General features: G+C 46.5%; 1 protein-coding gene across 1 annotated transcript in view; it reads right to left on the bottom strand.

The window, feature by feature from the left end:
- TRMT44 (tRNA methyltransferase 44 homolog (S. cerevisiae)) overlaps window positions 1-22,996 on the bottom strand; it is a 34,646-nt gene that overhangs the window by 9,641 nt on the left and 2,009 nt on the right. Inside the window, exons 3-9 of the mRNA XM_021717223.1 lie at window positions 20,614-20,728; window positions 17,683-17,902; window positions 15,223-15,291; window positions 14,333-14,440; window positions 13,006-13,077; window positions 5,152-5,258; window positions 1,028-1,211 (exon numbers count right to left, since the gene is read on the bottom strand). Coding sequence (XP_021572898.1) covers window positions 1,028-1,211; window positions 5,152-5,258; window positions 13,006-13,077; window positions 14,333-14,440; window positions 15,223-15,291; window positions 17,683-17,902; window positions 20,614-20,728 — 875 coding nt within the window. The remainder of the gene's footprint in view (window positions 1-1,027; window positions 1,212-5,151; window positions 5,259-13,005; window positions 13,078-14,332; window positions 14,441-15,222; window positions 15,292-17,682; window positions 17,903-20,613; window positions 20,729-22,996) is intronic.

The following is a 22,996-nucleotide window of genomic DNA, read 5'->3' as shown; positions in this document are numbered from 1 at the left end:
AGCGGCAAAGGAGAGGCTGAGCTCAGATCTGTCTTGCTCCTTCTCACTACGGCTGGCCAGCAGCGTTGCAACCTGGGTAGGACAGGTATGTTTTTAAAAAGCACACCACCTGACAGCCAGAGAGCCTTGTAAAACACAGTTACCAGTGCAGCACCAAGGCTCATGTCTGTAATCCTAGCACTTTGGGAGCCTGAAAAGGGAGGACTGCTTGAGCCTAGAAGTTCAAGACCAGCCTGAGCAACACGGCGAAACCTCATCTCTACAAAAAAATTAGCCAGGCACGGTGGCATGTGCCTGTAATCCCACCTACTCAGAGGCTGAGGCAAGAAGACCACCTGAGCCCAGGAGGTCGCGGCCGCGACAAGTGGTAATCGTTCCACTGCACTCCGGCCTGGGCAACAGAGACTCCAGCTCGAAACAATAAATAAAGTGACCAGAGACTAACATAACCTGATGCAAATACTTCCCATGACATCTTTGAAGGGTCAAGGCCGTGGTGTGGCAAGCAGAAACAAGTCCGCCTTGCCCACTTGAAGGTCAGAGACACAGCCACACTACCTCACAGGCAGAGCAGGGGCCAACTCTGCCTACATAAATTACATCCCAGGTAAATCCGAATTAACCAGGCTTTTAATGAGAAAATGTGAAATCATTTTGAACTTCTGAAATAAACTTCCATTTCAGCCAATTATTTGGGACCCTCCTGCAGAGAGGTTGGCTCAGGCAGCTCAGAGACTAGAAAGCACCGCAGAGGTCTCGCGGAGGACTGCTCAGGGATGGATTTATGGAACCATCGGAGGCCCAGAGGAGGGAGGCCCAGGATGCTTTCAAAGGGGGACCCTCCTCACAGAACAAGCCCCCGAGCCTCGCCAATGACAGGGGCGCTGAAATCAGCACAAGGGCCTTCTGAAGCGTCTGCACACTTCGAACATCAAGGTGTGGTTTGTGGTTCGGTGACATAACCCTAATCTTTCCATGAATGTCAAGCTACACATCAGCAAGGACAACAATGATGATCGAGACGTACTCTTTTGGTTGAAGGGATCCTAAGGCAGTCCTCTTCTACGTGAAACCCACAGGTAAATCCCACTTCTGTAATGAAATCCAGGTACTCTCGGTACTGAGTCTTCTTACTCTGTCTCCGGTGGTATTTTCCAGCGAAGTCAAAGAAACAGCAAGGAAGGACAAAGAAGCGGCAACTGTAGGAAGACCTTCAAAAACAATCACAGAAACCAATAATCCTGAATAGACTCATCAAAGAAAATTCGGCAGCAAGCCACATGGCAGTAGTGGATCAGGGCAAAATACAGGTGTGTCTTGCTAATACTGCTTATTACACTATGTCTCCTATATATGAACAAGTTTCGTTCACAAGTCCAATTTGTTCATAAGTCCAACCAAGGTAGCCTGGGCACTCAACTAGCACAGTCAGCTATATAATACTGTATTGTAATGGGTTTATAATACTTTTCACACAAATAACATAAAAAAACCAAAGAAACACAAAAAATAAAACTTTTTAAGTCTTACAGTAGAGTACCTTGGAAAGTACAGTGGTACAGCACAGTACAAAAGTCGGCATCCGGGGGCTGGCATCAAGTGAACAGGCAGGAGGAGCTACTAACTGGAGGAAGGAGAGGGTTGCGAGAGGCTGGAGCTGAAGGACTGTCGGCAACCAGAGGCGGCAGGCCAGCTGCAATTTCACTCACGCCTGGCATGGATGGAATGGGTTCTGGCGCCTTGCTGGATTCAATTCTATCTACCTTCCTGAAAAAAATGATTCGGTGATGCCTGGGTAGTAGCTCTTTTATTCTCGTCATAGACAGCACGGGGGTACTGGGTTGCACTCTGAACGGCCACGGCGAGCTTCGCGTACTGCTCCATGTTTGGGTCCTGTGCCTCAAAAATGAGCAGCGCCTCCTCAACTACAGGAAGTCCCCTTACCATTTCCTGCAGCATGAATCTCTTCAGTTCCTGGGTTACTTCCTCCTCCTCTGTCTCTCTTCGTCCTTTCTCTGGGACTCCAGTTCCATCAGGTCTTCACGAGCAAGCTCGTGTGTGGCGCAGCAAGGAGTTCAGTGAAGTCGTCCTCTTGCAGACTGAGCTCCAGCTTCTCGCTGAGGGTCACTCACGTTCTGAAGACCTCACCCACCTTCTCAAGTCATGAAAATCATGAACTGCGGGCAAAGGCTATTCCAAACTCCATTCACATGACAGCTGTGGCCTCGTGCCAAGCAAAGTTAGTGGGTTTCATGGTCTTGTATATGCTAGGGTCCTTCTAGAATTGTTACAAGGTTGCTCCTGACTTGTCACTCGACTTCATTGCCTAACAAACAGTGTGATGTAAATAATATTTCTTGAAAGTAGCTGTTAACTCCCTGGTCCATAGGTTCAATGAGTGACACAGTAATCGGTAGCAGATGCACTACTGAAATGAAGTCGTCCATGAACGGTGGGGGTGACCCGGAGCACTGTGGAGCAGCAAAAGAATGTTGAATGCGACATCCTTCTCCAAGCAGTATTTCTTGATGAAAATGGCCCATGTAACCCAGGCTTTGAGGTTACTCTTCCACACAACAGGAAGAGAGCCCTTGACTATGTTTTAAGGGGTCTTGGGTTCTCTGAATGATAAACTAAGAGAAGCGTCAACTTCATGTTGCCAGAAGCACTGCCACCAAACAACAGAGTTAGCCTGTCCTTTGCTGCTTTATAGCCGGCATCAACTTTTCCTCCCTACTGATGTAAGTTTGGTCTGGCATCCTCTTCCAGTACAGTCCTGTCTCATTCACACTAAAAACCTGCTCAGGTAAATATGTGCCTTCATCAATAATTTCTCAAAGCATTTTGGGAAATTCCCAGACAGCTACTATATCTGCACTGCCTCACCACTTACTTTTTACATTGTGAAGGGTGGCTCTAGCCTTGAACCAATGAAACCAGACACAGCTGGCATTAAGAGATGTGTCCTCTGACCCTTCGCCATGTTTCGTCTTCAAGTCTTCTGGCTTTCTCTTGAATCAGCAATCTGCTGAGCGAGACTTGATGCTGATGCTGATCCTGCGTGCACACTCTGAGAAGTTTCTCTGTCTCCTCCATCACTTGTGCGTGCTTCTGCGACACTATTGTCAATGTCATCAGCGCAGCAGACTTCACATTCCATGATCTTGTCCTTGTTCTCTAGAATCGTGTCGATGGTTGAACAATTCATGTTATAAGAGAGTGACATCTACTATCTTTTCACCTTGCCCCATTCTCCCAATTGTTTTCACCTTTTTTCCCATCATTATCACTTGGTGCTTCTTAGCAGTACTAGTTACATCACCGCTGCTTTTACATTTACTTCAACATCCTAGGCCTGAAATAAAGATACTATACTACTGTACTCTATACAGTACTATACAGAAAAGTACACAAAAGCACAATCACTTGAAAAGGATACATGCATGACAGTGAACGTCAGACAGATGAGCTGACTTACATATTTGAACATGCAAAAGCACACTGGCATCTCTGAAGTTCACAGCTTGAAGATTAGTATGTAGGGGACTTACTGTACATGAAGCCTATATGACCCGGCATTTCCAGATGGTCTCTCAAGACTTACTATGTATGAAAAAGTGAATTAGAGCCTTCCCCAGTTTCATTTCTAGAAACAATGTAGCACAGTGTTTCTAGTCAATAAAATAGGAATCTAATAACTTTTTTAAGATTAGAAAATACAGTTTATTTAAAAGTAAATGAAAGTGAGAGTGAGAGAGAGAGAAGATTTACCTCCCCAAGGTAGGGGAGGAGGACCAAGGCCTCTACGTTTATAAAAATAATTTTCCGTCACAGTTATTCCTGTCAGCTGTAATCTAAAACTTTCTGAAGTACTCTGAAATGTCTTTTTTCCTTTTTTTTCTGTTTTATTTCATTATTTATTAATTAATTAATTAATTTATTTTTTGAGTTGAAGTCTCACTCTGTCACCCAGACTGGAGAGCAGTAGCCGCTCTCAGCCACCGCAGCCTCAACCTGCTGGGCTCCGGCGATCCTTCCACCTCAGCCTTCCAAGTAGCAGGAACCACAGGCACGTGCTACCACGCCTGGCTGATTTTTTAGTTTTTTATTTTTTTATTGTAGAGATGAGGTCTCGCTGCCTAGGTGGGTCTCAAATCCGCAGGCTCAGGCAATCCATTCACCTCAGCCTCCCAAAGGCGTGGGATTACAGGCTGAGCCACCGAGCCCGGCTATTTTTATTTTTTATTTTTAAATTTTTTAATTTTGAGTTGGAGTCTCACACTGTCGCCCAGACTGGAGTGCAGTGGCCATTCCCGGCCACCGCAGCCTCGACCTGCTGGGTTCCAGTGATCCTTCCGCCTCAGCCTTCCATGCAGCTGGAACTACAGGCGCGCGCTACCACATCCAGCTACTTTTTTGATTTATTGTAGAGATGAAGTCTTGCCAAGTTGCCCAGATGGGTCTCGAACCCGCAGGCTCAGGCAATCCACTCACCTCAGTCTCCCAAGGGGCGGGATTACAGGCTGAGCCACCGAGCCCGGCAGTACTCTGAAATTTCAACTAGGAAGAGGAAATTACAGAGGTAGGCACCACAGGGATTAACCCTTGATCTTTGACCTATGTTATTTCTCAAGAGCTACAATGATTCACAAGGGCCTTGGACAGGGAGAGCTGGCAATGAACCACTAAGCAGCAGCAACACAGCCTACTTCGTGAAGGAGCCTCTCTGAGGCAGAGGACAAGCCATACGACAAGTGCACAGAGCTCCCACTTTGAACAGACAACTTGCTGCAAAAGGTCTAAACAGTGACAGACTTTTGCTTTGAAGAAAATACTTCCCAAAAAAGGACACATCTTTTGACACCGAATATAAATACTGTGGAAGTTATCTCAGTGTTAGCATTGGCCTGTAGAAGTATAATGTGAACCACATGCATAATTTTGTATTTTCTAGTAGCCATACATTAGAAAGTAAATAAAACCAGTGAAGATCATTTTAATTTAGCCCAACATGCAGTGACTTCAAAAATCGGAACCGGCCACACGTCAAGTGCTTAGTCACCACCCGCAGCTCACAGGTACTGTTCTGGACAGCATAGCTGAGACGATGAACACTTGCAGTCATGTGGAATGCAAGTGCTGATTTCTCACCTGGCTGCAATGACAGGTATCCATGGCGTGAGCTCATCAGAGTGGTTACCGATTAGCCAGTCAGCGTCAGGGAAAAGGGTCTTATCATTTGGTGTGATTGCATCTTCCTAAGAGAAGTACACAAAACAAGACACAACGTCGAGTGAGTCGACGCAGAGCAACAGAGTTGGCGTGACACACGGGAGAGCAAGGGCTCTGGGGCCGCCCACCACGGGGCTGCGGTTCACCTGCATGACCTCAGCCACCAGGAGCGGAGCAATGAGTGTGCCCACCACTCAGTCCGTCCCACAGGACGCAAAACGCCAGCTACTTCCAGGGAAATCGCGAGAGAAGCTAACAGCCCTCTTTGGAGTGCCCATCTCCTGTAGCTGGCTGGAAACACGATTTTCACATAAGCACAAAAGGGCGCTGCAGGAGAGATGGGGCATGTGACCCACCTCACCCTCGGCAGACACGGAAGCACGAAACGGCCTCAAGAGGGGCAAGTGGAAAGCAGCCAGCCTGAGGCTGGCTGACAAGCACTCAGCGATGCCCAGGCCTAGCCTCACGGGCCCCGCCGCTCACGTGATGAAGTGGATCCATGAAAGGACAAAATACGGGAAAGGTTTATATCCCTGGGTATCGTTTTTCAAGGCCATTTCTCATAACAGCACAACAGGCTTTTCCATACATGATGTACACTTTAAACAAAGAATCAAAAGTGTGCTCCTCAATAAGCATATGTGCTTCTATCTACATAGATTATTAAAACACTGAAAACAGTATTGCTCAAGGGTATGTGAATATTCTATAAACAGGAAAATCAAACCTTTCGTACTATGTACTCTGGATTCCTACCCATTCCAGATTTAAGTTTGCCCGTTTGTTTCTTTAAATGGCTTAAATTAAGTAAAACATAATTCACACTTAGTAATCACCATAATAACATTTTCGGTTATCTTGCCAACAGGACTAGCCAACAAAGCCCCACCTGCTTTATAAGACAATCAATGACGATATTCCTATTTTATATACAGCTTCGTCAAATTAAGACAATTTGTGATTGGAGCAATGCTGATGTTATAAACAGGTACTTTGATTTAATACACTCTTGCTCACAATCAAATGAGATTTCTGAAAGAAAGATGCTGTATCCCATGACCAGCCTTTGAATTTCTAGACTGTACCTGCTCATAGAATTCACTCGGCTGCACTGGGGGGAATCATTCACTAGGAAAGACACCAGCACCAAGCACTTGCCAACAGAACACCTTCATCCTGTCATGTCCCTCCAGGGAAGATAGCGGGACAGAACTCTGTTGTTCGCCGCCAGAATAAGCCTGACCGTTCGCGTGCTGACACTGGAGACTGAGAGGCAGAGAGGAAAAAGTCACAGCCGCATGTAGAACGCAGAACTCCCATTAGCAGCCTTTCACTGACTAGATGGTCGGGTGGGGCCTCCAGGCCAGGGGACCCCAAAGAAGAGTCTGAGGCCAGATGCTGTGGAACCTCACACAAAGAACTAGAGCCTTCGACCCGTTCTCCAAGGGCACCTCACACCAGTCAGCTCTTCAGTTGCTTTCAGGGTCACAACATGAACACAGGGCTCTTCAACTGCCATATAAACTTCTTACCCAAAGAGATCATTTTGCTTTTTCACACCTGACATTTTGAAATCGAACATGCTACTGCTCCTTTTGCTTTGACAACTAACCTCATACATAAATCGAGAGCCTGATTTGGGGACATGTATGAGAATCTGTGGTCTGCACATGTGCCTGCAGAACTTCTCCTGGTGCACCTGCTAGCTCACGATCATTCCTCAAACCTGAGGCTTTTAAAAATATGTTTTATATCCTGCAATGTATATAAAACCAGCGATTGTAAGTCCCTGAAGAATACAGCAAAGCATAAATATACAACAAAAAAGCAAGCAGAGTGACACTGGGCAGCAGCAGCAAACTTCCCTTCCCCCAATCCTTTGTCTTCTTTCTCCACGATATTCTCACCTTGAACAGGCGAGGCCAACAGAAAAGGTAAAACTTGCCTCAGAAATTTTATTTTCTACTTCCTTCCTATTTCATTTCTTTTTATTTATTTATATTTTATTTTGAGAAAGCAGAATTTATTAAGAGAACAGAAAAGCTCCCGCAGTGGGAGGGGACCTGAAGTGGCTGCCCTATTTTATTTCTATGAGAGGACATGCCCAAGACTTGTTCCAAAATAAGAGGGGGCCGTTTGGGGGGTGAATGGCAAGAGAAGAATCATCGCTGCAGGTGGTAGCTGACCCTGTGGGGTTCATCCTGCTCCTTTCTCTCCTAGTGTTTATTCCTGACATCTTCATAACAAAAAGTAAACTTTTTTTCATTGTAAGCCACTATTCTGCCCTCTGGCAGCTGAGAATGTGTGACCTAGTGATGCCCACACATTTAACGATGTGGACAAAGGCCTTGAAGCGATCAGAGCAGTGGGCAGCAGCTGTGTGGCAAGAAGAAACAGGCCCACAGTCTCCCAGAGGGAGTAAGACCACCCCACACATCTACTCAGAGAGTAAGGCCATGCCTACACACCTACCCCGAGGGAGTAAGGCCACACCCACACATCTACCCAGAGAGGCCGTCCCCAACCTTTATGGCATCAGGGACTGGAATGGTAGAAAACAATTTTTCCAAGGCACGGGGGGAGGTGGGGATGGTTTCAGGATGATTCAAACGCAGTACATTTATCGTGCACTTTATTTCTATTATTATTACCCTGTAATATATGATGAAATAATCATATAACTCACCATAAGGCAGAATTAGTGGAAGCCCTGAGTTTGTTTTCCTGCAACTAAACAGTCCCATCTGGGGGTGATGGGAGACAGCGACACCCAAAGTGTGTTCTTATGTCCAATCTACTCCGTTACCTCATTTTGGTTGCTGTCACTGCAGAAAACCCTGCTTCGCAAAGATAGGATGTTGGAAATGGAAGCCAGCTCTTCAGTGCTTCTGTGGCAATCTCAGGATATTCCACCTTGACTTTAACCCAGAACATACAGAGATTGAAGCTGTCTCAAACATATGTTTAAGGCCACCGTTATTTGTAATCTCAAGCAGTTGATCCTCTTCTGTACAGACAAAGTCAATTCACCTGGGTTATTCAAATGGGTGGCAGTTCTACTCCTTCACAGTTCAGGGGTCTTTTGTGGTTGGGAAGTAATGTTCAAACTCTTTTGAAAGTCGAAAGCGAGAAAGAAGGCCCTGGCTCGGTCTTTTTCAAATCTCTGTTAATGTTTGAAACATGTCAAAAATTCCAATGTTCCTCTATCACCCCCGTAATACCAGCTTGGCTTTGATTGTAGCCACTTTATTTGCTGACTTGAACACAGCTGTCATTTTCCCCTGAAGTGACAGATTGAGTTCACTGAGCAGGCTGACTATGTCACACAAGTAAGCAAGTTTTACAATCCCTTACATGTCAGTAAAATACGCTGCCAGTGGCGCCTGTTTTTCTAAAAGAAATCTCCTTGCCAACAGTAAAGAGCTTCTTCACTTTAGCAATGCAGTTAGCCACTAAGAGAGATGCTCTCAGAGCAGACACATTTGATAAAGTGATGGCCTTCTATAATTGCTTCTGCTCGTGTTCGTTTTCTTCTGAAAAACTCCCAAGGCTTCCCTTTTAATGCAGGGTGCTTGGTCTCCATGTGGCGAAGCAGTTTTGAAGCTTTCATGGCTTCATGGGATCGCTGGTTGCCACATATACAAAGCGGGCCCGGACAACGTGAATCACTTGTTGTGATGAACCCGTAATTTAAGTGAGACTCTTGGTATTTTCTTTTAAATGCAGCTTTCTTGTTATTAGCAGTCTTAGAGTCCTGCCGTCTCATCATTGAATCTTTCCCTTTTTTAAAAGAAGCTCTCCAGTGAAGTTTGTTTTTACTCATTTTGGCTAGGGTTAGACTGTGGGTTTATCAAAACTGTAACTGAGACACGTGCGCAGTGCAGGAAAGAGGCACGGACAGAAGTGACAGGTAAAATAACAGGCAGGCCATGCGCAGACTAAGAGAAGTGTCAGGTTCTGACTTACAGCCTGCCACCAGATGCAGCTTTACAACAGAAATACAGCATCTCACTTGCCACTCGCTGAGGGGGTTTTGATATGAGTCCGCAAGCAACTGACTGACTTAGTCTCCGTGCAGTCAGATCTCACTGTTAATGTTGGTTTGTACTTGCAGCCACTCCCCAGCACAAGCATCACTGCCTCAGCTCCACCTCAGATCATCAGGCATTCGTCTCACAAGGAGTGTACAACCCAGATCGCTGGCATGTGCAGTGCAGTGCACAACAGGGTTTGTGCTAGGACGAGACTCCAATGCCACTGCTGACCTGAAAGAAGGTGGAGCTCAGGTGGTGATTCAAGGGAGAGGCTATGAATACAGAAAAGGTTTCCCTTCTTGCCCACTGCTCACCTCCTGCTGTGCGGCTGGTTCCTAACAGGCTATGGACCCAGAAGAAGCGAAACCACGCCCACATCTGCCCAGAGGCAGTGACACCTGGCCCATATCTACCCAGAGGGAGTGAGGCCACAGCCACTGCAATCTGCCCTAGGGATCCACCTGAGGAGGTACCCCATTACTTCCTTCCCTTTCAGGAGCAATTCTCTCAGGGGTGGCACAGGCAGAAGAGTCGAAAGCGGTAGAAGAGAAACAGGAAAGGCAGACACATCATTTGGGTCTGACTTTTTAACTTTTTCATTTCACTAGAAACATCTCCACATTATTCCACTGTTTGCTTTGGTTAGTGTCAGTGTCTATCACAGAGGGGCCATGTCACAAAAGAAGTCAGAAGCAGTCTTGAATAATCGAAGCCCTTCTGCCAGACTGTCTAACATCCATTTGTTTTCCAGCACGGGTTCTTCTACATCTTCTTCCTCATCATCTGGCTGGTTCGGAAGCACTCATCTCCTTCAAGTCATCTTCTGCTAATTCCTCTGGCGTGGTGTCCATTGGCTCTTGAGTTCCTCCAAGAGCCTCATCTCAAAACCCTTCGCTTCCCATGCCATCATTTCCTTGACTGGCTGCTGTAAATCTTGTGAAGTCAGGCACAACATCTGGACACCATTTTCCCCAGCAGGAATTTATTGTTTCAGGCTTAGTAGCACTCATGCTTTTTCTGTAACAATGACGGTATCTTCGATGACGTAACTCTTCCAGACTTCATCATGTTCTATCAGAGTTCTCTTCCACAGTGTTGACAATCCTTTCCATAGAGTACCACGCGTAATGGGCTTAAAGGTGCTGACAACGCCCTGACTGAGAGGCTGAAATAGAGACGCTATGTTTGGGGGCAAGTTGACCACTTTGACACTTTTGGTGTTAACTCATGAGGTTCTGGGTGGCCAGGGGCATTGCCCAGCATCAAAAGAACTTTAAAAGGAAGTCTCATGCTGGCAAGGTACTTCCTGACTTCAGGGACAAAATATTGACGAAACCAAAATAGTGTTCTTGTTGTCCAACCAACAGACTGGGACCTAGTGTTTATCTTTTCCCTTCAGGGCTCTGGGGTTAGCAGCTCTATAGATAAGGGCAGTCCTGATCATAAACCCAACTGTATTTGCACAAAGTAGTAGAGACAGCTTATCTCTTCCTACCTTAAATCCTAGTGCTCGCTTCTCTTCTTTATTAATGCACGTCTTCTGTGGCATTTTTTTCCAGAATACAACGCTGTCTGCATGAAAAATCTGTTCAGGCAGACACCCCTTCTCCTCACTGATTTCCTTCATGGCACTTGGGAATGCATCTGCTGCCTCTTGGTTAGCAGAGGCTGGTTGTCCTGTTATCTTGACTTTCTTTAAGCCAAAGCTCTTTCTAAAATTATCAAATCATCCTTTGCCGATATTAAATTCTCCAGCTTTAGGTCCTTCACTTTCCTTTTGCTTTTTCTTGAATCATGCTGGAGTCTATAGGTATGCCTTTCTTGTAACAATCCTGCACCCACATAAAACCTGAATTTTCAATATGCGATTAAAAGGCATTTTACAAAAAGGGCAAGGTTTTCATGCCTGCCGGCATAGCTGCCATGAAGTTTCACAGATTTCCTTTTCATCCTCTACAGTGGACTTACTCTGGATTCATTCATCTTGAAATGGCAGGAAATTGCAGCTGCAGACCCAATCTGTGGTATACATCAAGCAGTTCACCTTGTTCTCGACTTTTCTCTGCTTCTTGGGTACACTTTCAGCATCACTAGCGGCACTTCAAATGGCTCCCACAGTGCACCCAAGGTTAATAGTATTGCACTAAATGTTATGAAAAATACATGAGAATCATGAGCGATCACTTGGTACTATAATGCAATTTCCTGGAGAGGTGAATTGTTCACATGGAGATGGTTGGTGTCACCCGGCATGTTAAGGATATTCATGATACTTGAGTTCACCGCAGAAGCAACAGGAGGTGATTGTGAAATTACTACAGCAGTACAGTATGGACTACAGTTAACTGTAGGCAGTTATGATTTAATACTGCATCTTCACATTTGTTTGCAATTCTCTTGACTGTGAATGGTGCCATGTACAGTCTATGCTGCATAAGTTTTTATAAATTTCAACTTTTTATAATAGATTTGTGTATATTTTATGGCAATAAATAATAACATAGACTAGCACCTAGCCATATTTTATGCATTTGTGGCATACCTTTGTCTTATTTTTTTTGATATCTCTATGAAGTTTGTCTCCAAGTTTTTTCAAACTGTTGCATATCTCAAAAAAATTTTCCAATGTATTTACTGAAAAAATTCCACATAAAAGTGGAACTATGCAGTTCAAACCAGTGCTGTTTCAGGGTCAGGTGTCCTTTTTTATATCACTGTTACACAGAACTCAATGGAACATAATCCAACCATTAAAAAAAGTTTACCAATAATTGTTTAAGATTTCAGAAAAATGCCTAGGATAGGATGTTAAATGCGTAGAAGCCAGGGTCAAAACGCTTTTTACAACAAGGTTATAAGTGTATTTTTTTAAATGTATTTTTTAAAATTTGTGTAAAAGTACACAAATTTATATCCACAAGGAAAAGAGAGTGATTACCCTGGATGGGGGTATTAAGAACAATGAGAATGTCCCTGTTCTTTCTTCACAATGGACTTACACTGCATACTGTGTAAGTCCCAGGTTAAAAAAAGTGAACAGAAGGACTGTTCCCAAGATACGAGAGGAATTAGCTGGGCTGACACAGCCCACCCTCCATATCACTTTCCATGTATCTAGACCGTCTGGCCAGGTGGGCATCTCAGCTCCATGCTGAGACCTGACTGCCCCACACTCACCCCAGAAGACAATGCTCCGTGAGGGCACTCCTGGAAGCCACCTCAGAGCCCCCAAGTGGGGTCATGTCCTCCCCTCCAAGTCCCTTCAGCCCCAACATGGCCACTGCCCTGTGTAGCTCATCTGCGTGTGCCCAGGAAGCACCCATGGTGCCCCCATCCCAGGCGCAGGGCTGGCAGGTGGGGCACTGGCTAGTCACTGACGGCCTGAACCAGCAGCCTGTGGTGGACATCAGTGAAGACACAAAGAACCCTGGGCACGTCCCCCACTCCCAAGACAGCACAGGCGTATCCCACACGAGAGGCAAACTACAAGTGACACATCGGGCAGAGATGCATCTCCGCCGGAGGACAGAATCCCTTCTCTCGCTTAACCACAAGGTGCGCCAAGTCTGAGATTTCATCTCTCTTTTCTTCTTTTCTAGTTTCAGAGCACTGAGGCTAACGTGAAGATTTAGGGTTAGCATGTCTGATTGGCCTGTACAAAGAGACACACTCATTAAAACAACTGCCTCTACGAGCTAAGCCAAGCCGAGATCAAGAACATGAGCAAGGCCAGCAGTACCTCTAACTGGGTCTGTGGTCCATACACGTCCCAGATTTTTCTTCTTCGGACATCAATCCCTCTGCCTGGATGCTGAAATAATTATAGAATAATTAAATATTAAATAAGTAATACATCACAATAAATTAGCAAGAACAAATTAAAGCTCTGCTGACATTGTCACCAGTATGAAGTACAAGAAACCCTTAGCAACTGGGGACAGCACAAGCACAATGTCTCAGTTACTTGAAATAGACACTTGCACGCCTGCAAAACAGGTAAGAACCAGTTCTCCACAAATGACCCTTATGCGTCTACAAAAGGAAACACAGTGGCCTTTAGTTTGGGACCATCTTCAGGGCCAGTGCCCCAGTGCACCTGAGAACGTGAGCCAACTCTTGGCTCTCAGTCAAGGTCAGATTCCTGCTCTTCCTTGGTCCCACTCTCAGGGGGAAATTTATTTATCCCAAGCCAGGGGAAGAAAGGCGGACAAAATACTACCCAGTTGTCTCCACGTGCCAGCTGCCAGGTCACCAGTGACATGCTAACACCCTCATAGACAACCTATTTGCATATAAAGATATTACGATGACTAATTCATTTTTCCATAAAACACCTAGAAAGTGAACTTGAAAACCACTTCAAGCTCCTACCACTGTAGACAAATATGTGTATCCTACAGGAGAATGCTACAGTAGGAAGAAAACCAGCTTGAGGCCACCAGGATTGGGCTTCAACTTCCAGCTGCGTCGCCCTCTCGCGTGAGTTGCAGAGCTTGCTGCCGTGCAAAGGGGCAGTGGCACCAATGCACTGCACGTGCCAGGAAGGCTGTGAAAGAATGGCAGGACGCCCAGGGTTCACGCCACTGAACTTCCACCCAGCACTTGACTGCTCTTACTGTGTCAGCCCAACATCCAGAAAACGGGCGCAAAACTGGAACCATGCTGCCTCCCATCAAGTTCGTGTGCACATGACAGCCTCTGAGCTAGAACTGAGGCCTCTCAAGGACAGAGCCTGCCTCAGCCCTTACTCCCACTACAGGTCCTTGAAATGGCGGTTTTCAAAAGGAAAATCTGACAGCAAACATGCACATGCTACTGAAAGTCTGTCACTTTATACACCCACACTGGGGACTGGAGACTTCCTCTTAAAGTCTAACGAGGTCACTGCTTTTCTCTCACCTTGTACGCTGTCCAACACATTAACAGAAGTTCATCAGTTGCTACTCTGACAACCTGGCAGACTCTGAATCCAGACAGTACCAGCAGAAAAACACATCAGTGCTCTGTGTCTGAGTTGAAGACACTCAAGAAAAGCCACCAAAAAAGGCCACGGAGTCATGTCTTACCCCCTCATTGCTCAGGATGTGGACCAGGAGGCCATTTCCGCATCCTAAGTCCACAAAGGACTGCTTGACTGTCACTCCCCTCTCGGCTCTTTCTTCTTCCCATAGGATCTAAAAAACAAAACGAAGTCAGTTGGTAACTCACTCTATTCAAGAATACTTCAGACGCAAATCCCATTCCCAGAGTAGGATGGCGAGGCCTCGCCTGAGGCCCTGGGCCTGGAGGCAGGTGACACCCAGAGGAGCAGAACACACAAGGTCTGTGGCCGTGAGGACTATCACCTGATGCTGCCCTTGCTTGATACTGCTGAAGCAAAACTGCCTGTGTCCACCAGATCCACATTCAAGTGGTCATCTCCAGGCAAGAGCTTTATAAAGTATTGTTAGTTTCTTTATGACTCTCTACATCCTGTAAGTTTTGTGTACTATGATTATTTTTTTTAAAAGCTATTTCTGAAGAGTCCAAGAGAATTATAAGCTGAAAGGAAATTGGAAATGATCTACTCTAAATTTTTTATATATGAGAAAACTAAGACTGTTTGATTCAAGGGTATGCCCACATTCAGTGAGCTGGCTAAGGAGGGATCCAGGGCCAGAAGGCCCCATGTCAGGGCTGAAGACATGTGCTCCTCAGCAGCTCAATGCCTGCTAGGACCTCCTTGGTGACTGGCAACTACAGCCATATGGTTCAGCCTACATTCCTGTGGTTAAGTTTCCCGGTTCAAACTTGTTCTACACTCATGCAGAAGTACCACATAAAATAAAACCACGATACTGCAAGCACCCCGGCAAGCAGAACTGCAAAAACCATGAATCATGGATTCACTACTGGCAGCCACTCCCAGCAGCAATTCCACCCTCTCCAGATGAACTCAGATCACACACATTCTTACCAGCAGGTATGTGGCAATGGCCACATCTTCATATACAAACTTCTCAGGATCAGTTACTTCAGGCCATACCTAAAGCATTTTAAAAGATAATATGCAAATTATTATTCTATTTTCCCATGATTTCCCAGTACCATAAAGTGTCACCATAAAGCGTTACGTCAAACTGGACTCACTGTGCAATAAAAATATAAGCTCATTCAAAGACACAAATTCACAATTGGTCTCTTGCAATAAGAGATTTACATAAAGACACACAGAACTATTATGCTACTTGTGTGCTTCAGGACACGCCAAGAACAAAGCAATCCAAAGCAAGGTTTGGCAATGAAGAAATGTCCGTAAGACGTTTGGATGAGGCAAGTGGACATCAGAGGAAAACGCTCAGCTATACTGTGCTCATTGCTTATGCAGATGAGGGTCATGAGCAAAGAAACGAGGGGCTGGGGACAGAGCGGGAAAGCCTTGGGCCAAGGACAGGAGACTGGTGCTCCAACTCCCTGGTCCACTGGTGGTGGACTGCTTCCCAGTTTTGTCCCCGTCTTCTACCTACAGAACACAGATGAGCCTCTGCCTTAACTGACAAGCAAGGTGGTCATCAGGATGCTCTGAAAACTGCCAAGGACTAGCTGTGAAAGGATAAGGGTTCACCGTTAAAATCAGTAATGGGCAGAACTGGCCCTTGGCAGAAGAAGAAAAGTCCATGGCCAGTGCTAAAAGTTGAAATTTCTGCTTCCAGACACAGAGCCTTAGCTCATCCAGATGAACCAACTCACTAAGGACAAGTTTAAAGTTGAGAAACCATCAGAGGTACCTTCCTGGCTGGGCTCAGTGGCTCAGCCTGTCGTCCCAGCACTTCGGGAGGCCAAGGCAAGTGGATTGCCTGAGCCCGTGGGTTTAAGACCAGCTGGGGCAACTTGGCATGACCTCATCTCTACAATAAATCAAAAACCAGCCAGGCGTGGTAGTGTGCCTGTAGTTCCGGCTACCTGGAAGGCTCGCTGGAGCCCAACAGATCGCCACTGGGGTCGCTGTGAGTGTGCCACTGCACTCCAGCCTGGGTGACAGAGTGAGACTCCAACTCAAAAAAAAAAAAAAGTAACTTCCTGAAGGTACTAAATAATTAACAAGATAGCGAAGGAATATCAGGCCAGGAGCTGGGGGAGAGAGGAGCCCAGCCTCAGTCAGTCAGCTCCTGGGACCACAGGTTCTTCAGCAACCATGAAAGATCTTGGTTTTAAGTCTGTGATTTTTGGGATGCTTTGTTACACAGCAGGAGGTGATCGATTAAGAAAATATATGAAAGTGATAAGCTGAGGTTACTCCTAGGAGGAAAGGGAAATGTGAACCAGGAAGAGCACAAAGGTGCTTCCACTGTACTGTGAGGTTTTAATTTCTGAATCTGAGTGCAAATACAGGTGTTCATCATTATAGTCTTTTTACATATTAGAAATAAATTTAAGGATGTTATGAAATTTACCTTCCTTTTCGAAAGTATGCTCCTTTGCAGCTTAATTTTTTTGTATATATTCTTAAAATCTCTATAAGACTAAAGCTAGTTTAGGCTGAGCATGGTGGCTCATACCTGTAATCCCAGCATTTTGGAAGGCTGAGGCTGAAGGATCACTTAAACACAGAGTTCAAGACCAGTGTTGGCAACATAGCGAGACTCCATCTCTAAAAAAAATAAAAATTAGCCAGGCACAGTGACAAATACCTGTAGTCTTAGCTACACAGTAGGCTGAGATGGGAGGATAACTTGAACTTATATGAGTTTGAGGCTGCAGTAAGCTATGCTCTCACCACTGTACTTCAGCCTGGGCAACAGAGCAAGACCCTGTCTCTTAAAAAGAAAAGAAAAATTATGAGGCACAGTGTAGTGGCTCACACCTGTTACACTTTGGGAGGCCAAAGCGGGAGGATTGCTTGAGCCCAGGAGTTTGAGACCAGCCTGGGCAACATAGTGAGACTTCATCTCTACCAAAAAAAAATTAGTTGATGGTGGTATATACCTGTATTCCCAACTACTCAGGAGGATGAGGCAGAAGGATTGCCTGAGGTCAAGGCTGTGGTGAGACATGACTGTGCCACTGCACTCCAGCCTGGGCAACAGAGTGAGACTTTGATTTAAAAAAAAAAGGTCATGGTAACTTAGTCTTTACCAATGTTCAATTACTTTTAAAATTAAGTATCGATTGTTTATATTTTTTTCTCTTGGAAAAAAATGATGTCCAAGGAAAGATCAACCCCTGTCTATAACACATCTGCCTATGTTCTTGGGTTTGCACCCCTAAGTACGTCAAGGTATGGCCCATAACAGGAAACTGAGTGGATAGATTTGGACTCAATGTCCACATCTGCAAAACCTGGACGTCAACAGGAAAAACAATTTCATTGGCAGCGTTTGATCATGTTACCTCATTTAATGAGGGGAGACTCACAGCTGTTTTCTACCAGAATTACCTTCACCATTTCTCGATACTTCTCCTTCAGTTCCTGGTAAGTCCTGCTGTACTTCATAATGGGAACCAGGGAGAGGGTGCTTTTAAACTCGCTCTTCTTGTTCTCCACTGACCACCTGGCCAGCTTGGACAGCAGCTCCTCTCCCAGCCAGGTAGGTCTGGGATACACAATTCCATCTGAATGCCATCTTTCTGGACAGAAAATTAAAACAGATATGAACCTTTAAAAATAAGAGAAATATGAATAAGCAGGGCTGATTTCAATTCCTATTTTTAAGTTATACATCTATTTACCATAAGAAAGCAGAAGTTAAGACATCTACAATTATAAAATAAGTTAACAAAAACATAAAACCACCTGGACTAGTTACAGAATTTTCATCTAATAGAGAAAAACATTTTACAAGCACAAAGAATCCCTCTTCTCTTGCAAACTTTGTTAAAAATGCATTTCTACCCTATGAAGCCCATAAGATGGTTGAACAAAAACACTCCTCTCCCTTCTGCTTCAAGCATAAATTAGCCAAATTCAAAAATGTAAGGACTGTCCTAACATTCCAATTTTTTATGCATTTTCCATGTGCAACTCAAATAATGAGTATGCTGGTTCACCAACTATCTACTGCTAAGTGCTCATTCACAAAGTTAAGGACACACACAGCCCCAGTGCATGTTACTGGTTTACTTTGTCTCTCACAAGTTTTGTGTCTTCTGCTACCAGCAGGTAGTAAGGGTGGGACTTTGCCTGGTTCACTGCTCCCTCCTGGGGTCCCAGCAGAGCTGAAACATGGCAGGTACTCACTGTGTGTTCAAAAAGTAAAGGAAAGCCCATAGTCCAGGGGCCAGTGGGGACAAACACAGACCAGGCAACACCACCACACTGTCCAAGGGCTGCATTCTGGGCAGCACGGAGAAGGAGGGAAGCGCTAAGTTTGTTAGGCAGATAGCTACCAAAAAGGTGACATTCAACAGGTGTCCCTAAGAACACGCAGAAGAGCCTGGCCGCTGGATGAGGGACAGAGCTGGGGAGAGGCGGCAGCAGGGCCCTGGTGTGGGGACAATGGCAATCAGGTAGTCAGTCTGGCAGGAGCTATGTTGCTCAGGTTTCCTGCCACCTCAATGCCTCGGAGGGACACAATTCCTTCCCATGAGACTCCCCAGTCACAGCCCAGAGCAGGGTGGAACCTTTCCTCCAGCCAGCGGCTTCCTCTGGACTTTGAGGCCCAGCCTGCTCACTCCAGGAGCTCTCCTGTTGGGCCGGCCCTGACCTCAGTGGCCTCCATGCCCGTGCTGTGGGAGGCTCTGGCTGAGGGGCACTCCCTGCTCCTTCCTGGGCTTCTGCACTCTTCCCTAGACCTCCACCAGGGTCCACGCAGCCTCCTCCATCGTCTGCTCAGGCCTCTCCTCAGAGGTCCACTTCTGGGGCCTTCCTACCCACCCAACACACACCAGGCACAATGCTGCCCTTTCCAACAGGGGGACATGGGGACAGAGTCCTGTCGGCCTGTTTTAGCTTTCTTCACAGCACTGCCTGGAGCCTATGTTATCTCTGTCTCCCCACGAGACTGGCTGGCGCCGGGTGCTGAACACATGCTGGGCACACTACGAACATCGCAAAAAGCCAGCCATGCTGGAAAGAAGCACGGGCTCTGCAGCAGAGCCCATCACAGCCACTTGACCTGTGCTCAGCTCAGAATGCGATACATCAGGCCCCCGACGGGGCCCAGTGTCCAGAGACTTTGAGTGACAGCCACCAATGGGGCTACAACAGGATAAGCCAATCTGAGAAAACAAGAGCAGCAGCCAAGGCTTGTCAAAGAGCGAAGACCATGACTCCACCACGGCCAGTACAGGTGGAGTGCCTCCTGCGGCCGGGCCCCAGGCTAGGTGCTCTCACCACACTTGAAGAGGCCACGCTGTCCTCAGGACTGCCCTCAGGCTCACCGACAAAAGGATCAGCAAGAGCACATGCTGAGGTGACGGCCAGAGCGGACACGGCTCTTCCCAGCGTCTGCTCTCTCTCTCCCCACTCTCCAGCCAGAGCACGAGAACAGGCATGGAGCTCAGGGCAGGCTGCCTTCACAATCCGGGGCAACTTCTGGATAGCTCTCAAGGAGCTCCGTACTGTGGGCCTGAGTAATCCTACCAAGCTCTAAGCCTGTGACAGGTCCCTGTGAGGCCTGGCCCAGCCACCTCCTCAGAGGCTCAGGAATCATTAAACCCATTTATTTCCCAGTGAGAAAGCTGAGGGCCTTGGATGCGGCGTGAAACAACACAAACCACACCCGGGCCTGTCTGATTCCAACACCTACTCTTCCCACCGCATCCTCTGCTTTCTAGGAAGCCACATGCAAACCATTCCGGTTACACAACTTGATCCCCAAGACGGTTTAAGAAAGTACAAGCTGAGTGTGGTGCTTAGGAGAACATCGATGTTAGAGTAACGGATGAATTGACCCTTCCTCTGACTTTTTGGTTTTAAAAAATACCAAAATGGTATAAGCGAAATACCGTACTTTCTGTACGAGGAAAATGCCACATGAAACTAGGGGGCTCATTAAACTCTTACTTTTAGTGGACATTACTGAATACCCGCTATAAAAGGAAGCATCACCTACTCCCCATTAGCAGGCTGTAACAAACAAAATAATAAATGGATTTCAGTGCTAAAACTGGGGCAGCTGACCATCAAGACTACATGGAATGTAGAGACAGAGACTCCTGCCAGGCTATGACCACCAAGATACAGAGCCCAGCACCAACATGAAGACATGCCATGAACATGCCAACCAGCCAGTGCTCTCCTACAAACCACAACTAACTGGGACAGGACCTTCAGCTTGCCAGTGACCCGGAATCCTTTGGCTTCCTATAGAAGTCATAGATCAAAATCATAAAACAGAGAACTAGGAATGGGCCATCCTGTTCTTACCATTCTTCTTTGCTGCGGCTGAGTTGAATCTGATAGACATTGCTCATCTTAACCTTTAAATTCCCCTCACCGTCTTCTTCCAAAGGCAGAAAAGTTACAGTTCTACTGAGAACATCTGGAAAACAAAAAGAAAGATGACAAATTGCGTGGCTTAGTTCATGTCTCATCAGAAATGACATTAAAACGGCAATGAATAAAGTGCAGTGCTTCCCACCCAGCAGGGCTTTTCCTGCTGACAATGGCACTGCAGGGAAAGATAGGAGCTTCATCTTTGAATCACCGCTGCAGCCCGGCACCTAGAGCGCCCAAGTCATGTGGCAGCCACACTCAGCAGATAGTTGTTGGGGGACGCACAAGCCAGGACCTGCGGGAAGGGCCAGGCTACATGGAGCTGTCGGGACCTGGGAGCTTCAATCGGACAGAACAAGGGAGCTCTGCTCCAGCAGAGCACCTGCCACAGCCCGACACGTGTGTCAGATGAGGGCAGGACACAGAACATTGTTCAACTGTCAGAGGCAGGTTCAGGAAAGTGAACGTCGTTCAGGCCCTAATGCAGGCTTTATGATGTGTGCAGTCCTCACTGTGTGTGGAGACACTCACCTTCCCATTAAAATACAGACAGAGGGCACTCTGGGAGGCCAACGCAGGAGGCTTGCTTGAGCCCAGCTGCTCCAGACCAGCCTGGGCAACATGGCAAGACCTCGTCTCTACGAAAAACAAAAAAATTAGTGGGGCATGGTGGTGTGCGATCGCCTGAGCCCAGGAGGTTAAGGCTGCGGTGAGCCATGATTGGACCACTACACTCCAGCCTGGGTGACAGAGTGATACCCTGACTCAAAAATAAATAAATGAATAAAATACAGGCAGAGCGACATCTTCCTAAGCTAAATGTACAGTGTTATATCAGTTTGCGTGAACACGTAAGGTTTGATTGCATGAAGTTCTGGCTCTATAATCAACTGCATTTACCTTTGATATAAAAGAAACAGCAAGATCCCAGTTAACAATGAATAGACGACACTTGACTTCACAAGCCAGGTGTGCACAGTTGAAGCCCGCCTTCCACAGCAGGCAAAACAAGATCTGCCACGAGGAAGCAAAAGCCAAGAGGGCTGACTAGATGTGGGGAGAAAGTAGTGTGGTGCCAGGAAACTGTACACCAGGGGTGTAGCTACAATGCAAAGTGGACAGGAAGTCCTCCATAACAACATGACATCAGAGCAGAGAGCCAAAGGAGGGCACAGAGTTAACCACCGGGCACCTGGAGGAAGAGTACTTCAAACAGATCAGCCGCAATTGCAAAGGTCCTGGGGCAGGAACATGCTCAGCTGTATGGGGAATGGAGGTGGGAGGTGTGGACAAGGTGAGTGGTGTAGACAACTGGTAGGAGTTGAAATTGAACAGGGCCCAGATCAGTGAACAGAAGTACAGTTCACAGACGCTTCTGCTGTGAAATGGGAAACAAGAGGACTGACATCAATCCCTGACTCAACATATGAATTATCTCGTTAGAAATTCGTAATGCCTTATCACCTAGTGTTGTTATATTTTCGATCTTCTAGATCAGGGTTTCTCACCTCTAGCACTACTGGTATATGGGGCTGGATAATTCTATTGTCAGGAGCTGTTCTGTACACTGAAGATGGTGAGCAGGACCCCTGCCTCTACCTACTGGATGCCATCCCCTCCCCCGCCAAGTGTGGCAACCAAAAATCTATTGTCAGTGTTGCGTGTGGATAAGACAACTGATCCAGTTGAGAGCCTCTGCTCTAGATGAGACACTGAGACATTAAGGAAGTTAAAGAATCTGTCCCAAATTCACATAGCCTCACACTGAACTCTGATCTATTTGAGTCAAGAGGCCAAGTTCTTAACCACTGTGTCACCCTGGCCTGCTAATAATAGTTAAGATTTCTTATTATCTATTTATTTATTTTGAGTTGGAGTCTCACTCCATCGCCCAGGCTGGAGTTCAGTGGCACGCTCATGGCCACCCCAGCATCAACCCACTGGGCTCAGGCGATCCTTCCTCAGCATACCAAGAAGCAGAAACTACAGGCACACACTACCATGCCCAGCTGATTTTTTGATTTATTGTAGAGTTGAAGTCTCACCAAGTCGCCCAGACTGGTCCTGAACCTGTGGGCTCAGGCAATCCTCTCACCTTGGTCTGCCAAAGTGCTGGGATTACAGCCTTGAGTCACCACAACCGGTCAATAGTGGATTGCCTGAGCCCGTGGGTCCGAGACCCGCCTCGGCAGGCAAGACCTCATCTCTACGATAAATCAAAAAAGTAGCTGGGCGTGGTAGCGCGCGCCTACAGTTCCAGCTACGTGGAAGGCTGAGGCGGAAGGATCGCCGGAGCCCAGCTGGTCGAGGCTGC

This window comes from Carlito syrichta, unplaced genomic scaffold (genome assembly GCF_000164805.1).
Source record: "Carlito syrichta isolate Samal-C Ts95f unplaced genomic scaffold, Tarsius_syrichta-2.0.1 Scaffold107946, whole genome shotgun sequence".
NCBI lineage: Eukaryota > Metazoa > Chordata > Mammalia > Primates > Tarsiidae > Carlito > Carlito syrichta.
Note: the sequence above shows the minus strand (reverse complement) of the source record. Positions and strands in the feature narration are given on the sequence as shown.